The sequence below is a fragment of the Phyllobates terribilis genome, unplaced genomic scaffold (genome assembly GCF_046119375.1).
Source record: "Phyllobates terribilis strain yellow unplaced genomic scaffold, ASM4611937v1 Scaffold_7__3_contigs__length_470593459, whole genome shotgun sequence".
In the NCBI taxonomy this organism is placed as follows: domain Eukaryota; kingdom Metazoa; phylum Chordata; class Amphibia; order Anura; family Dendrobatidae; genus Phyllobates; species Phyllobates terribilis.
The window spans coordinates 51,456,320-51,470,733 of record NW_027362767.1 but is presented as its reverse complement, the minus strand read 5'-3'; the positions used below and the strand labels follow the sequence as shown (position 1 = coordinate 51,470,733).

General features: G+C 43.2%; 2 protein-coding genes across 3 annotated transcripts in view; one reads left to right on the top strand and one right to left on the bottom strand.

Moving 5' to 3' along the window:
• Positions 1-6,301, top strand: part of KLHDC2 (kelch domain containing 2) — a 20,029-nt gene extending 13,728 nt beyond the window's left edge. For both annotated transcript variants that reach the window (XM_073638561.1, XM_073638562.1), the window contains exons 10-13: positions 1,856-1,928; positions 4,670-4,757; positions 5,276-5,328; positions 5,921-6,301. In XM_073638561.1, the coding sequence (XP_073494662.1) occupies positions 1,856-1,928; positions 4,670-4,757; positions 5,276-5,328; positions 5,921-6,044 (338 nt within the window). In that variant the 3' untranslated portion in view covers positions 6,045-6,301. The remainder of the gene's footprint in view (positions 1-1,855; positions 1,929-4,669; positions 4,758-5,275; positions 5,329-5,920) is intronic.
• Positions 6,296-14,414, bottom strand: part of NEMF (nuclear export mediator factor) — a 22,471-nt gene continuing 14,352 nt past the window's right edge. Inside the window, exons 22-33 of the mRNA XM_073638560.1 lie at positions 14,216-14,336; positions 13,731-13,986; positions 13,599-13,647; positions 13,464-13,510; positions 11,860-12,022; positions 11,253-11,330; positions 10,988-11,173; positions 10,560-10,592; positions 10,310-10,416; positions 9,973-10,016; positions 9,457-9,536; positions 6,296-7,317 (exon numbers count right to left, since the gene is read on the bottom strand). Coding sequence (XP_073494661.1) covers positions 7,240-7,317; positions 9,457-9,536; positions 9,973-10,016; positions 10,310-10,416; positions 10,560-10,592; positions 10,988-11,173; positions 11,253-11,330; positions 11,860-12,022; positions 13,464-13,510; positions 13,599-13,647; positions 13,731-13,986; positions 14,216-14,336 — 1,242 coding nt within the window. The 3' untranslated portion in view covers positions 6,296-7,239. The remainder of the gene's footprint in view (positions 7,318-9,456; positions 9,537-9,972; positions 10,017-10,309; positions 10,417-10,559; positions 10,593-10,987; positions 11,174-11,252; positions 11,331-11,859; positions 12,023-13,463; positions 13,511-13,598; positions 13,648-13,730; positions 13,987-14,215; positions 14,337-14,414) is intronic.

Sequence of the window (14,414 nt, the reverse complement as noted above, 5' to 3'; positions counted from 1 at the left end):
GGATCACACTATATAAATCCATGCCGTTTGCATGGATTTATATAGTGTGACCTAGTTGTCAAGCACTTTCCAGGTGATGCTAAAATCGCCTGGAAAGCGCTTGTCAATCTGCACGCGGAAACGCATGTGAATCTGCATGTGGATCCGCATGTATTCTGCAGGAAAAACGCATGCACAATCTGCATGTACAATCTGCATGCGTTTTTTCTGCCAGGGAGATGCAGAAATGATGCAGAAATTTTCTGCTTCATTTCTGCATCGTGTGCAGATACCCTAAAAGAGAGAATTAAGATACATTAATAGGGTGTTATAGAAATTAAAGAAAAGTTTTATATTTCCATATATACCAATATACATAGTTACACCATTTGCAAGTAAATAATCATTTGAGAGTACACAGCCAGACGCAAGTAGTAGTAGTAAAAAGGGTACCAGGGATAGGGAAAAGGGTAGGGGATCCGTATATGTCCATTGATGAAATATATCACAATAGTAAAAATATGGGCAATCAATATCCAAACATACTAACCTATATACTGCACCCAGAGGGGATAAAGCTAAGTGGATAAATGGAAACACTGGCTTGGAAAAGGCCTGGAGAAAAAATAAATAAGAGATCGCTATTGAAGCACCAGTGGGATCTATAGGAGGCAAGACAAGTAGACTATACCTTGGTGGTGTGGTAGTGTAAACTTGCGTTCCTGCTGCTTTTCCGGTGTGTGGGAGGCATTAGCGGCAGTGGATCTTAAATATAGGTGCTGCTGAGAGCTTCCGGCGGAAGTGTTAATGAAATGGAGGCTTGGAACGCAGGGAAGACGGAGCGGACCTAAAATGTAGGGGCTAAAAGGTGGAGCGGGTCTAAAATGGAGTGGCTGTAGGGTGGACACCTTAATTCAGGCCATAGAGCGCAGAGAGAAGAAAGGGGCACTTGTGCAACTTTGCAGCAGTGAATAACTATTATAATAGGGCATAGGGAGAGAAGGACAATACCTTCTAACACCAAAGGAATCACACTCCAGATACAAAGTGGGGAGAGTAATCTATAGAATGGATAATGTTTAGTATATGAATAAAAAGGAAAAATAAGAATAAAGATTAAAAAAAAATGGAAAAAATGAAGGGAAAAAAAAAAAAAGGTCCGCTCCATCTTCCCTGCGTTCCAAGCCTCCATTTCATTAACACTTCCGCCGGAAGCTCTCAGCAGCACCTATATTTAAGATCCACTGCCGCTAATGCCTCCCACACACCGGAGAAGCAGCAGGAATGCAAGTTTACACTACCACACCACCAAGGTATAGTCTACTTGTCTTGCCTCCTATAGATCCCACTGGTGCTTCAACAGCGATCTCTTATTTATTTTTTCTCCAGGCCTTTTCCAAGCCAGTGTTTCCATGTATCCACTTAGATTTATCCCCTCTGGGTGCAGTATATAGGTTAGTATGTTTGGATATTGAGTGGCCATATTTTTACTATTGTGATAGATTTCATCTAGGGATCCCCTACCCTTTTCCCTATCCCTGGTACCCCTTTTTACTACTACTACTTGCGTCTGGCTGTGTACTCTCAAACGATTATTTACTTGCAAATGGTGTAACTATGTATATATGTAAATATTAAACTTTTCTTTAATTTCTATGACCCCCTATTAATGTATCTTAATTCTCTCTTTTAGCGATGTTTTTGAAAAAGGCCTATCCAGGTCGAAACGTCATGTATCGCTACTAAGCACGTTTTTTCTACGGTGTGGTGTTGTATTATAGTAAAATTATCACTCTTTGCAACCAAGAATTTGAGTGCGGTGATTATCTATAAGTAATCTGATGTGTATGACGTTTAATCGGGGATCTGTTTTCAGGTGACACCTGGATCTACAGTATTAAAACGAACGAGTGGATTCCCTTCCAGAGCTGCCATGCTGGTAAACCAAGGTGAGAAGCCGGACAAGCAGCATGCAGTTAGTGGATAATAATAATAATAATTATCTTTATTTATATAGCGCCAATATATTCCGCAGCGCTTAACAATTCAGAGATTCATATACTACCGTCATAAGTAACATAGATAAAGATAATACAATAATTAAAGCAAAAATAATCACGACCCTGCTCGTAAGAGCTTACAATCTACAATGAGGTGGGGGGTGATACAAAGAACAGGGGGTTATTTACAAGGATGGTCCAGCCATCTGGAGGGGATGAGGGATAGATAAAGGTTGCAGGAGCTCGTCACCGGCCAGTATCTGTAGTGATTTTGGGCTTGGATAGGAGCCATTTTTACTTATATGCAGGACCTCTAATAATTAAGACTTGTGTAAGGTGCCAGTCACACTGGTCCATGTAGTGCAACCTGCCGGGTCACAGCCTATTGGTTACACCTGTATTATTAGATCAGACAGGCTCTCCAGCAATATATAAGTGCACCCTATAAAGGACAAATGCCCTAGTTCCCCCAATAGTATAGGGCCAGGCTGTGTATGGCAAAGATATACATGAGGTTTTAGTTGGTATTTTATCCAACATATGTAAATGCACAACCTGCGTCCAGGGTAATCATTGTCTTGAGAGTCTCTTACAAATTTAGCTAAAATCATGTTGCCGTTCTTTTAAAATAGTTTTAATCATTTTAGCCAATGTAATTGTAGAGAAGGATAAACAATGGGAGATTTGTACTGATTGTAAAATCACTTTCTTGGTAACTATATTGGGGCACGTAGCACCATATTGAACGACGCCTGGGTCAGGGAGGTAGTGCTGGTGGGTTATAGGATATAATTCCCTTCAAGACCATCCTGCCCAGGACCCTCGTACAGAAGTGAATGGATTATAGGACGGTTAGGACTCACCTGCTGAGGTGGATTCGCAAAGCCCCAGGTCAGGGTGGACATGTGGATCCAGGGCGTCGGTACAGCTGGCTGAAAAGCCAGTGAATCAGGAAGGCTATGCTGATCGGCCGAATAGCAGGCTAAGCAGGACATGTTGGAAGCCACAGGACCAGGAGGCCAGATGAAGAGGAAACTGGCCCGTCTGAAGCAGGACTTGGATGTAGGTTGTAGAATTTACAGCAGATTGTAGTGTAATGTGAACAGACTCAATTTGTGATGCTTGCAGCAATTGATGGGTTAAGCAGCAGGTTTTGTGGAGCATAAGGTGGAAACTGTAGAAATCACAGGAGTCTGAGGAGACTATGGCAACAAAGAAACTGGATGCTGGCCAACTCCGAACAAACGGCCACTGCACACATTACATTTTCAGTACACAGACACCCGGGTAGGTCCAAGTGGGCCTTAGAAGTCCTTGGGAGATGTCACTGAAGAAGGCCAGGCCTCTTGTTAGACTCAACAAGGAGCACAACAAAGGGTGGCACGGCCATCGGGGAACTGGGACTTTGGTCCAGAGACTCCACAGACTGAATTCTCTGAGGGGAGAGAAACTTGGCTCACACAAGTATTGAATATCATCCCCAGAAAGTCCATGTGCCGAGAGCAAATGAACCATCATTTCTAATGAGTCAAGATCCATCTGAAGTATTCCAGGGAATCGAGGGTTATATGAAGGCTGGACAGGTCGTGCTCCTTGGTCAAATCTGAAGGTCGTCCTGGTGTGGGAGGATTGTCACTTGCCTGACATTGAGATTATGAGGCACCAGGACCTTGGAGAAGACCCTCGGATCTGAGGCCAAGCTGGACAAAATGGAGTTGAAAAGAACCTGCAGCAAATCTAAAGAATCGCTGATGGGATTGTGAACATACGACAAAGTTTCCTTGTTGTAAACACAACCACTGATGGCAGAATATTGTGTGAAATCTCCAGACACTATCAAAATGGTTGGTTAGCTTGAGATCTAGAGTGACCCTGACCGAACTGCACGTCTGAAAGTCGGGGGTTTCCAGGAGGAAATAAGTTCAATTTCTCCCTGTAGCCGCACTGTATGGCGGCCGGGCAGCACTGTACTATTTACCTGTAGGTTAACCCCATATCTGTAGATAAATAGAGCTTTGAGGTGAAGGTTCCCTTTAAATATTAAAATGCCCCCTGAATGTCTTCTGACCGATACACAGGGCACAGTGTGTAAAATAAATGAAAAAAAAACGCTGCCAATCCAAATAGTTACCAACCCTGCCCCCATTGGACAAAAAAAAAGTCTAAGTAAGAATAATCCTCACAGCAAGGGTTCACATTTTAAAGTGCATTTTAGTGGTCCTTTATGGTCATAAAAAAACAAAAATCTGGAAAAACTTTTTTTTTTAAGTTTTCCCACAAATAACCAGTATTAAAAATAATATACAAATAACAGAAAAATGAAGCCCAACGTATCGCGAAAAATAGATGAAAAATTATTTGACTGTCGAATATGAAATTTTACAGCGGTTTAAGCCACATGAATGAAAAATCCCAAAAATGTGTTGAGTCATGGGGGTAAGTAGCACACCACAGCCCATAAAATGCCACCCGGCTCTAAGCCCGGAACAGTATGTAGAATATGTAAAAGCACAAGTGTATGACACAAAGTGGATAGTGGAGGAACTTTCCGAAGAATTGAAAACACTTGATCTTAAAACTTGGTTACATGGAGGAATAATTACGAGGTAGAAGGATGAGTGATGGGCGTATCGATGACATTGAGGCGGTGCCATACCGGTCAGATGGTGATATACTGTGTGATGTTGCAGGTTGTGGCATACGGCGTGTGCCAGTAAGGAGGGGGAGATATTTGTCTTCGGAGGATGTGCCAACAATCTACTCGCCCATCACAAAGCGGTAACTATTCATGATTTATTCCCAGGTTTGGAGGAGACAATGGTTTTCTTTAAAAAAAAAAAAAAAAAAGTTTTAAGTCCCCAATGTGACTGTAGCCATAATGAGCATGTGCCACCACTTATCTATTAACTGTGGCCGGACATGCTCACTACAGCTCCATTCACACCAGTGTATGTGGATTGGGGTGGTCTCGGCGTCCCCCAGCGAGCGTGCATTCATCATCTATCCTCAGGATGTTATGGGACAATCCATTTTAGCTGATGACATTTGATGAAATAGCCCTTTAAAAAGGTTTTGTGAGTGCGCGGTACAGGAATAACCTCGCATCAATGACAGCTCGCTCCTTTTCTGTTCACGCTTCGTGTTAGTACAAAAGCCCTTTACTATAACAGAACTTGTGTTTTATGATTGATCACTATTAATAACGACTCTGTATAGAGGAAAGCGCCAGCGGAGTTGTGTCTTGTAACTAATACTTTGCAGGATTCAGAGCTCATCTATTCTTTCTCCTGTTACAGGCTCATAGTAATGCCGTCCTGGTGTTCTCTGTGCAACCAAGGTCTCTCCTTAGGTAAGTCCCTGTGCTGTTTATGGGGTCACCCTCCGGTCTAATCTGATACTGGGCTTGGAGGAGATAGGTGCCAAGGCACCAAACAGTCTAATACCCAGTGAGTATTGTTCACCCCTCCTCTGATTTATGCGCAGTACTCACCGGGTAGTCGTCCTGTTCACACTGCAATGAATTGTCTCCATGTCTGATTGTGTATTGGGCAGGAGAGTATGTGTGCCAATATATAAATTTAAATGGTAGAATTTAAAACCACACATCCCACACAAAAAAACTACTCACCACTCACTGTGGGTCCAACCAGTGGGGTCCCCATGGGCTCAGCCCTGTCCGGTGCAGGTTGAGTGAGCAGCACCACACTGCTGAGAATAGCATCATAAGAGGCCAAGCAATGGAAAACTGCCAATTAATGCTTGTTTTTATGAAAAAATGCCACAATTCTCAAACCAACCTCAGAACTACCAGCCTGCTAGGCAGATAAGAGGCCGTCAGTCTGGGGTGGGAGACCTGCAGTCTGTCTGGACTTTATGGTCCAGATTTGGACTTGTGAATTCTAGGAATAATTATTAATCTGATATGTATTTTCCTTCCTCAGACTTTCCCTAGAGACTGTGATTTCTCTTAAAGACATCCTGTCCGACTCACTGGATTGTCTCCCTAAGCACTTACTCCACTGCGTGCATCAAAGGTTTGCGAGCGTGAACACATGTGGGTCCTGAAGCGCAGACCCTGCTGTTTACAAGTCACTGTTTGTGTTTTTTAGGATTTTTTTTTCCCGTTGGATCTTATTTTACTGTAAATATGTTTAATACTTGTGGAGAATTCACGTTCTTGTTCATTATGTGGGAGCCGTTATTTAGCTCCATTTCCTGCAGCCTTAAGGGGGCGCCGTTCACTCCTATTGTAATGTACAATTTGGACTCAAATTAAAATGAGCCCCTCTGTAAAATGAAAATAAAGAACCATGGAGTTAAAATTTCTTAGTTTTATTTCTTACCAAATTATTTGCAAGGAGGAATAGGTTTCCCACATTAAAAGCGCAAAAATATTACATAGTAATTACATTACTTTTCAAATCAATACTTCTTACAGGCAGATGGGTGTAGGGCAGATTCACGTGACAATATTGGGGTGGGATTCTCTCATCCATCTTATCCCGACATTCTCCGGCAGCAGATTCCAAACTCCGCAGCCCTATAGTCCTATCTGAGGCCGTTGTGTTTGATTCGGGAGACTCACAGCCGAACCGTGATTGACAGATGGGTGAAACTGGTGACACCAGCCTGACCTCCACAATACCAAAGCGCAGGTCATAGCCACATCTGATGCTGTCAGTTCAGGATATTACAATGAATTCACGTCACACGACTCCCCACTGAGCTGGGGCCAAAATATGAGAGAGAGCAGCGACCTGCCAGACTCCAGCTGTTGTGCAAAATGATTAACACAACCTGGTCTGTCAGACTCAACAGTGATCTGAGGCTGTAGGACGGGAGCCGTACCGCCTCTTAGCTGACGAAATCCGCGGCGGTTTTGATTTGCCAGCTTTGTATGACATCATCATTGCGCGACGACATCACACAAGACCAGCTAATCACTAGCAGAGCTGAGTATGTCATCAGGTAACGGGCAGATCTCACGGCTCCCGTCCTACAGCCACAGATTACTGCCGTTACCGATGGGCCAGGTTGTGCATATTGTTTTGCACCAACTCTAGTTTTAACCCCCCCGATTCAACAACCAGCCACGTTCCCAGGATTTACTATTTCCATCATGGAAACATGGACTGCTGTGGAAAGCCATGTAGAGCGGAGAGTCTGACCCCCACAAAGTCAACTTTTCCAACCCCACCCAAAATCAATAGGTGCAAATCATCTCTAGCTCCGTATTTACATGTATGAAGTGTAGAAAAGATCATTTCTTCTTTGCATGCAGCAGATTCGGTGCGGACACTTTTACTTTCCCCGGCATGTTTCTCGATAGGTCGGTGTCCTATGGAAAACAATAGTGTAGTAAAAAGCCGGATATGGTCCTTATACAGCATCTACGGACATGGACAAGTTACTTGGCTTGCTAAAAAAATGGGCCCTTGTCTGTGGGCATATGAGAAAGTGGGGCTCACAATTTTTTATATTTCTTTGTCGGAAAACAAAATTTGTGGGAGGGGTGGCCTCAATCAGCCAGATTTACTATAGGTTATGCCAGAAAGAGGCAGAAGTATACTCCGGCTAAGGACTGGAGTCTGTTTCTTGCGCACAGCCTGAAAAATGCATTTAACGTTAGAGGGAACTTTATCTGTACTGGTGTTTTATACAACATTCTTGGATTAAAAGTCCTCTAAGTGTTTAACCATATTTACTAACTCGATCCAGAACCTAGTACCACTTCTGCCCACAGGCCTTGTCTGGTACTGAAACTTATTCCCATAGATGGGAATGAAGCTGAACTGAATTCTCTAGTACAGACCATAGACACGGAAGCTGCTGTGACCTCTAATTACGCACACAAGACTTTTTTTGGCCCGTTATATTTATTAATATGCATTGATAGTGCATTTACTAACAGTCTCCGGGGCTGTGCCATTCCTAGTCCTCTGAAAGTGTATTAGTGAGTTTAATAACTTTATAACATTTAATTAGATGCCTTTGTAACCAAATATCCATCCCTTTATCAGGCCCAATTTTTTTTATTTAACATTCAACTTAAAAGGTAAAATTTGGCAAATGATTTAAAACTTAAAGGGGTTGGGCAGGAATTGCAACTGACCACAGACCATCACTGGAGCTTCGGATCAGAACGAGGGTTAAAGAAGTGGAAAAACCCAAAGATCATCAACTTGCAATCCTGGTGGAAACCCTGAAAAGGAACCTGTCAGGCTGTCTTTACCTATGGAAGTAGCTGGATAGGGGCTTGTCCCCCTATAAGGCCTCTTTCACACGTCAATGTCTCTGGTACGTGGGTTGACAGTTTGCACACGTACTGGAGACACATACACACGCAGACCCATTCAAATGAATGGATCTGCGCACATGTCAGTGTGTTTCCACGGACCATGTGTCCGTGTCTTGAATGCCGCAAAACGTCCAACATACGTGCACACAGATGACATCCATGTTTCATCAGTGTGACACATACCGGTGCATGGGAATCAGCGGTACAGTTAGTGCTGTTCCCGGGTGCTGAAGGAATCTTTCATTGTCCCCTGCTGGCGCTACGATCAGCGCCAGCAGGGGACAATGTTGAGAGTAGTATTCTGCTCCCGCTGTCTTCAAAACCTGTAAAAATAAGAAAATAATAATAAAAAAAAAATTATATTAACCTGGCTTGAGGTGACCGCACACGCTGAGGAGCAGAAGAGATTGACTGACCTGCGCTGAGTTCAGTGAGCGGTGTCCTGTCACTCAGGGAGCTGAGCGCAGGGGCCCGCTCGCTGCAGCCCGTCATTATCCTCTGCTCCTCAGCGTGTGTGGTCGCCTTAAGTCAGGTGAGTATAATGATTTTACTTTATTCTTATTTTTACAAGTTTTGGAGACATCAGGAGCAGAATACTACTCTCAACATTGTCCCCTGCTTGAGCTGATCGCAGTGCCAGCAGGGGGGCCAATGAAGAGAGATGCCTTCAGCACCCGGCGCTTGTGATCCTGATTCGCCTGACTGTTGCAACACAGGTACACACGGACATCTCCGGTATTGTTTTTTTATAGTGACGGAAATATCAGGACATGTGAAAAAGGCGTAAGATAGATAGATCTATCTATATAATTTTTTTGTATAGAATTAAATGTCAGTCATGAGAAATGTAGCATAGAAGCCACATGCAGATCAGGCTGGTGGTGCATTGAGGGCGTGGACGGCTCTTTTCCTGTCTGATTTGCATATGACATGTATGCTACATTTCTCATGATTGACACATCGGACCTGACAGGTTCATTATGAATATTCATATCTTACTACTATGCAGAGAGAAAACATGCTTTCCTTTTTCCTTCTGATTCTTTAGGAAACCATCGATATCTACATAGTGCTTGGCTTATTCTATGTGGATGTTGATGTATATGGTGCGGCTCGGTATCAGTCGGAGGAGGTCTGATTTCATATAGGAGCTGCAGACGCTACATTGTAGGGTTGTACCTTAACACTTCGCAGTAAATCCTTCTCTCGGCTGGAGGTTTCCTTGGAATGCATGAAACTGTTCAGGGCGGTTTTAGCAGCTGTGGAAATAAAAAATGAGCGTCAAAGTCTTCAGCACCAAAAATGGCAAAAACAGCTGCAGAATAATCCAAGTATTTCTATTCTGTAATAATGGTGCCTCATTGCTTTCTGCACCTGGTTATTAAAATATGGAGCGAGAGCAACCTCATAAGCTGATATTTCTTTTTATTATAGATTTCTAGTAATTGAGCGGGTAAAATAAAGGCAGATGTGGACTGCGCTTTAGCATCAGCTGTTGAGCGGAGCCTGTGATCTCGCGTCTAATATGTACAGGACAAGTGTCTTTGGCAGATATTATCCACCTGTCCTAACAGTTGCAGTTTTGCTATGTATATTTTTGGCCACAGCCTACTGGGTTGTACATGCACCGTTACGTTGCGTCCATATTTAATTTCATGACCACGGTCATTCTGCTGCAAGTTAATTAGATTTTACCTTTTCCTTTCTTTTGTGTTCCTGGAGTTAATTTAACTTTGTACCTGAAGAAAGAAAAGAAAGTATTGGTGAGAGACCATTTACACTGTAAATGAGAATACTTAGCTACATGGGGAGTTGCGGCTTTCTTTAGGAAAATCACATTTGGAGAAGCTTTGTCATTAACGAGACAACACCTTTAAAGTAAAGCAGCATTTCCTTCCATGGCTTAGTGAGACATCTACAGAATTTGCCAATTACTGATTAAAACTAAACTTAGGATTATTTACACATAAAAGACAAATCTGGCACCGGTGGAGAGGAATGGTACAGTCGCCCAGAACATTACTGATCTTACTTATAACTGGTCATGGCCGTATACGGGGCACAGACTGGCACAGAGAATAACAGGACGTCTTCTTGGTCTGGTTGCCCAGTCAAGGAATTCAAGAGATTTTCAGCGTCCTACGACAAGACAGAGACATAAATCCTGCACATCCCCATTCTAACAATAAGATGCAGGCGGCGATGTGACCACCCAGTGTCACCAGGAATACAGGGGAATCGCGACACTGAGTGCAGCGGTCAGGCAGTCCGCACATACAAACCTCGGAGCCTGCAGCATCTTGATCTACATCATCCTGAAAATAAAGAAAATGTATAGAATATATTAGACTTTATAAAAAAAAAAATATTCAAGAATATAATGAAGATATTTCTGTGATGGAGAAAAAAAAAACTGCGGGTGATTATGGGAAAGCTCCATCCACTATAAAGGCAATGATTCTCATTATACTGGGGAGTAATTTATGCAGGATCTATTCTTCATGGTGGATAACTGGGGACTCAGAACACATGAGGCACTGTTCACACTGCTATATTGTAAATCAGTGCTGCATCCACAACACAACAGCACAGACGGCGTCGGTCTATTTCATTCATGGGAAGACAGCACAGCAGACCCCACTATTCTCCCAGTCACATGTGACCGGCTCGGACAGCAGTTGACCCCACCTTACTAACAGTACTGACGCACCTTGTCATCCTGTTCTTCTAAGGTCATTTCTTGTAAGTCTTGTGTTAAGAAGACCTCAGCGGATCCAGTCCCCGGCTTCTTCCCAGGGCCACCTTTTCCCTTCTGCGGTTGCTTCTTTGCAGGTTCTTCCTTTGTTTTTCCTTTCTTTCCTTTCTTGCCCTTCTCTTCCTTGATGGACCCTGCAGACTACAAAGCAGATGATGCTAGGACTTCCATCAGAAATACGAGACCCCAATACGGTGCCATACCCCAAGCTGGTTCTTACCCCGAGCAACTGCATGATGAGTTCCCGATCTTCATCGTCCTGATCCTTGTACTTTTCCTTCATCTTTTTCATTTTGCTCTGATGGTATAATAGAGGGAGAGGAAGAAGCAAGACATCCGTGATAAGAATGGAGTCATCCATAGCCAGCATGGGCAAAGAAAATTACATCACTAATCCAAAAACGCCAGCTCCTAAGGTGAACCGTGCCGACACGCTGACCAAATTAAGTGCACCTAAAATTAGTTTGATGGCAAATGGCCACGCGGCAAAGTGCACTTTACACACTGTTAACGACCAAACTGCACAAACCACCACGCGGCACAGAGCGGGTCCAACATGTCATCCCATTCATGGTTGTCTCAAGCACATAATATATTTTCCCAGAAAGCCGCCTGGTTGATCAATGATCACAGAGAATCTGGAACCTGACGATTAGATGATAGCAGCCACTACAGGGGGAAGGAGTACTGCAAATATATTGGCCGGTCAAATGCATGGCGGCTGAAGACCCCTAGTGGCTAATGTTGGTGATAAGTTCTTAGCAGCCTGGTCATCACTATGGATGAAGCAGATATGTAGATTATCAGCTTTGTAAGATAATAAATACCTTCTGTCCTCTCTTCAGTGTCTGCTGTGCTGCGTCCCCTTGTGTTGCGTTCTGGGGTACTGATGCTTCTGCGTTCTGGGGTACTGATGCTTCTGCTTTCTCTGCACTTTCCACTGATTTTGTTTCGTCTGAATCATCTGGTTTCTTTTTTTTCTTTATTTCACTGAAAAGAAAAAAAAAATAGATTAAAGAGGCACTCCTCCTCCTCCTCCTCCCATCAAAGTTTTTATCCTCCTAATATATTCTAGTCATCATATTATATAGCACTGTGCACTTACAATTGCTCATTTTGCCTTTCTGGGTAGAAAGGTAAAATGAGCAATTGTAAGTACACAGTGCTATATAATATGATGACAGCAATATATATTAAGAGGATAAAAACTTTGATGGAGTTGGAGGGGGGGTGGGAGTGCTTCTTTAACGTACAAGTTCTGCGGCCCTCAATTATTACCTTCCAGTTTACAGCAGAGCAACAGAGAATCGTTGGATGAAATGTATTCTCTTTATTGCTTATCTAAGGACCTGTCACATTTGTTCTTTCTTTCTGGCATGCGCTTGTTTTTGCCCATTTCTTTATTTTTTGTGAGATGAATAAAATAAATGTATTCTCAATTGGTAAAGATGAGCAAAATGATTTGCAGCATCCTAGTCCAACGTCCACATCGGTACTTTTTGGCAGTCAGACCTGGGTCCTATGAACTTCCTTGGCTGTGCCAGCATTCTGTGCCTCCATGACGTCACTTCAGTGACAGCCGAGGGAGAGTCACTGGACTCTGGTCTGATGGGCACAGAGTACAGAGATGGATGCCGGGCGAGAGTTCTGCAATTGTTTTGCTCATCTTTACCAATCAACAATTTTTTTTTTATTGTACATTATTTCATGACTGTATTTATTTTATACCTGCACCATTTTTCCCTAATTTTTCATTTTGATTTTTAACTATATATGTACTGGAGTAAAACTATGCCACTATATTTGCCTGTGTACTAGTAACAACAATATGGTTTAATAGCGCTGGGGCCCCATATTGGACCCCGGCCTGTCTATCCTTACTATGAGTGGGCCTCACATCACCAGGGTGTCCTGTGACGAGATCCAAAGGTGCGTCCTGCCGAATCTTCCCCTTTGAATTTGATGATGCCTATTTGTAAGACTGAAGCGTAGACACAGGAGGTGCTGCCTCTTCAGACAGGCATGGGCATAGTAGCTGTGCCCCTGCCATCACTATCACAGCATTCATGTCATTTCTTTTCAATTTTCCATTACAAACACTTAGTCCAGACGTACTAGAGTCTTCCCAGTAGGACGCACGCACACATCCACATGCTGCCCTCAAAGACTAGAAATCCGAACTCTTGGAAGTCTCCATACCTGGAGGTCCCTGATAAAGAGTTCAGGCGTCCTCGCTCTTTATCCAACTTTTTTGATTTGGCCAATCTGATGGGCAGGATAAGACCAAGCAATGCTATACTGCCTTATACCCATTCTGACAAAGATGGTTCCCATGAGGGAAGAGAAGATAAACCCAACATTCAATTCTGCCAGGCTTGTTATATATATATATTATATACACATTGATCCTGACAGCACAGCCATCCCTTACCGTCTTTCTTTAGCTGATAAATGTTTCCGACCAACAGACTTGTCATTCTAATAGGGGGAGGAAAGGGTTAACATTAGTGAAACAAAACATTGATTAATTATTGAATAGGCAGATAAACCAATAATCAGATCTCACCCCCTCTGCTGCTTCTCCATGATGTGCGACAGCCGCCTTGTTCTGTGTCCTATAAAGAATTACAATGGTGAGACCTGGGATTAGAGGGGTCACACGTCCTACGGGTGTCGATGAGACCCTATAAGAAGCTACCTCTTTGCCTGAAGATGGGACAAGTCGATGGCAGTATCAGGGTAGGCCACTTCCCCTTCCACTGCGGTGATATTTTCTGTAGAATGTGAGCTCCCAGCGTCACTTTCTTCATCCGAGCTCCCATCCTCTGAGACGTGTCCTTGATTAGGGACATCGAAGATGTCCTCAGACTTCGGCTCACCGCCATCCTTGTTGTTATGAGCCTCGTCTTCCTCTTCTTCTTCACTGCTGCCGTCAGTATCTTCTTCAGGGGCGTCTAAGTGGAAGCACAATCATCGTGAGATTCTGCACTTGTGACTGTTCAGTGCAGACTTTCTTAATACAGAGGACGGTTTTATAGATCGAATTCCTAATATTACAGTATGACAGATGTAAAGTGTAACACCATCTATCGGCACTAGATGGCGGTACACAATGCATTCATTATATTTGTATTCATTTTAGTCTTATATATTTAATGCATTCATTATTAATGGCCGCCTCACCCAACGGCTCATTCTCTTCCGCCACCAGCTCTGTGTTACAGCTCGTCACACTTTCTAGATCCTCATCCTGTACTTTCACTTTGCGCTCTCCTTTGTGTCTCCAAACACAAGCCTCATCCACCTAAAAGAAAGAATAGCCCAAATCTAATCCTATGAACTTGTTACGTTTAACCCTCTGCTGGCCAGACAGCAAAGTCAT